This window comes from Penaeus monodon, chromosome 35 (assembly GCF_015228065.2).
Source record: "Penaeus monodon isolate SGIC_2016 chromosome 35, NSTDA_Pmon_1, whole genome shotgun sequence".
Taxonomy (NCBI): Eukaryota; Metazoa; Arthropoda; class Malacostraca; order Decapoda; family Penaeidae; genus Penaeus; species Penaeus monodon.
The window spans coordinates 1,495,733-1,498,778 of record NC_051420.1 but is presented as its reverse complement, the minus strand read 5'-3'; the positions used below and the strand labels follow the sequence as shown (position 1 = coordinate 1,498,778).

The 3,046-nt window shown below is 35.9% G+C and overlaps 1 protein-coding gene across 1 annotated transcript in view; it reads left to right on the top strand.

Moving 5' to 3' along the window:
* Positions 1–2,056, top strand: part of LOC119594965 (SET domain-containing protein SmydA-8-like) — a 16,792-nt gene extending 14,736 nt beyond the window's left edge. The window contains 3 exon segments of the mRNA XM_037944092.1: positions 709–833; positions 835–894; positions 1,798–2,056. Coding sequence (XP_037800020.1) covers positions 709–833; positions 835–894; positions 1,798–1,923 — 311 coding nt within the window. The 3' untranslated portion in view covers positions 1,924–2,056.
* Positions 2,057–3,046: the final 990 nt, after the last annotated feature.

Here is a 3,046-nt window from a genome sequence, read left to right as displayed (position 1 = left end):
GAGAGAAAACAAGAAAGAAACACACACACACACACACACACACACACACACACACACACACACACACACACACACACACACACACACACACACACATACACACACACACACACACACACACACACACACACACACACACACACACACACTGCATAGACATATAGATAGATCCATAGATTTTGTGGTTTATACAAGTTCCGTGGCCATTTTCCGCAGCGCTGGCAAGGTAGCGGTCGGTAGAGTCATGCGTAAGGTGACACCGACTGATAAGGTTTGGTTTGACTGACGAGATTGTTCATTCAAAGTTGCCAAATCATTGTAAACTAAACAGATACGGTATATCGCGTTCTTTATGTGAGTATTTCTGTTATATTTTCAAATATGGCGATGAGGGAAGTTTTAAAGAACAGACTGGGTGTCGTCCCTTACAATGAGGACTTTGGCACGTACCTAATCATGTTACAATCCGGCGAATATGCTACGTTTTACAGAATAATGACTCTTCGGACGTCGAGCGGCGTGCATATCACTGGGATTCTTACACATCATAACATCACAATATTAACACAATCTCCTCCCTTCTTACATAAAGCTAAGCAAACAGGAAAAAAAGCATACACAACATATTCTAAAAATAAGCTTATCACACATCCACCAAGAATATAAAAGACATACACTCCACTGCTAAAAAACTAACTTCCCTTACAGATCTGAGCCGGGAACAAGTGGAGAAAAAAGTGTCCTACTGTCGCGAACTGCTTGAACTTGCTGACGTCATGGACCCCGGTCTCAGCCTCTTCCGCGGGACGCTGCTCTTCGAACTCCAGGCAGCCTTTGGTCGCCCTCGCCAAGATCCTTCTGTCCAATGAGATTATTACCAAAGAAAAGACGCAGGTACGTGAGTTTTTTATTATTTTATTTTTTAAAAGATAATTTAAAAGATGATTGTATGTTTTTTTTTTCTTTTCTTTTCTTTCTTTTTATTTATTTATTTTTTTATTTTTATTTGTCTTTCTGTTCAGTGAGATTATTAGTTAAGAGGAAAAGACGGAGGTATGTTATTTTTTTGTTGGTTTGTTTTTCAGAAGGAATTTTTTTCAGTATGTTTTTGCCTCTTCTTCTTTTTCTTTTTTTAGGATTTTGTTTTTTCTGTTCAATGAGATTATTACTTAAGATAAGATGCAGATATGTTATGTTTTTGTTTTTTTGTACGATGTTTTTTTTTATTATTATTATCTGTCTAATGAGATTATCACCAAGAAAAAGACGCAAAAAGTTATGTAATGCATTTTTCTGTTCATTGAAATTATTACCAAGAAAAGATAAAGTACATTGTTCTGCGTTTTTTTTTTTTTTTTGACAAAGAGAAGACTCAAACACGTTTTTTTTTTTTTTTTAGATTTTTTCAAATAATATTCAGGTGTTTTAAGTCTGATAATTGATTTATTAATTAGACATTGATTTATAGTTGTATTGTTCTCTTAGATTCTTCTATCTCCCTTTCTGATTGCTTTGTAGGTCTGATATTTTCTCTTTTTTATTCTCTTTCTCTGCCTCCTTACTTTTCCCTCTTCCTACTTCTCTCTATCTCTCCCCAGCAGGATATATTGGAGAATCTCTCTCTCTCTCTCTCTCTCTCTCTCTCTCTCTCTCTCTCTCTCTCTCTCTCTCTCTCTCTCTCTCTCTCTCTCTCTCTCTCTCTCTCTATCTATCTATCTATCTCTATCTTCTCTCTCTCTCTCTATCTCTCTCTTTCTCTCACTCACTTATTTATCCATATATTCTTCTCCTCCCTAGGACTACATGTCAGAAGCCGTAACACTCCTACACGAAGCTTCTGAAATCCTCAAACACGAGCCTGAGATGGAAAACGGAGGACTCGACGCCAAGCTGAAGGCTCTCTCCGACGAACTCGATCTATAGAAGTCTCCCCTTTTTGTAGCCGCTCCCTTTGTCCGTTTTCTGTGGCGATGTAGATGTTTGTTGCATAGTGTTGATGCAGTTTATATAAAGTGTTTTTCTTTATTGATAGAATATAAGTTGTTGAAAGCTCGAATTATGTTTTTTTTTTCCCCAACCATCCTCGATTTTTAGTAATTTTACATAGTCACTAGAATGTTAATCAATCGATGATAATGATATATGCAATGGTATGATTATCAAGAATGTTACATGTAAGATTCCTTTTACTTTGCAGAGGTTTACATAAAAAATATATGTAGATATTATTGGATTTGTAAAATATCATTGACATGACCAAGAAATTAGCTTAAAGAAAACTGCTATAGGCCTTAGGACACTAGAAACTATCACTAATTTTATTCGCGACATTCCCGGGCCGGTCGCGACATCAACAGTGGTTGATAATTTAATATAGTTCATTAATAAAATCAGATTCGTCAACTTAAGCGCGAGTCAAGCCTGTGGCACAGCATAGGAACATTGGCAGCATTGCTGTCGCGACTGGGCCCGGGGAATGTCGCGAGTGAGATTAACGACAGTTTCTAGTGTCATAAGCGGAAATACTGCCTAAGGCCTTATGTATAACTCACAGACATTATTTTGGATATCATAACCAAATTAGGTTAATAGTATTTAGTTCAGATGCAATATATATTACTTGGATTCTTGGGCAGATTTACATATGGTGGATTACGTGCTGCTTTTGAAACTCTTTCCGTTTACACCATAAAAATAATAATTTGCCACCTCAAAGCGCAATACAATATGTGTGTCTGTGTGTGTGTGTATATATATATATATATATATATATATATATATATATATATATATATATATATATATATATATACACATACACGAGGGAGCTTCAAAAATTTCATGGAAGAAGTCCATAACTAAAAATCTTATGGAAGGATTTTGATTTCATTGCACCTGAACATTCAAATCTGAACCCTTAAATGCAGGTAAAAACACATCGCATGTTGGAAGTCATGTGATCTAAACCATGTCAGAGCAGGTCTTTTTACATCTTCAACAATGGAAAATTGGTACCTTTCAATTATTTTCTAAAGTTTGGAAACAA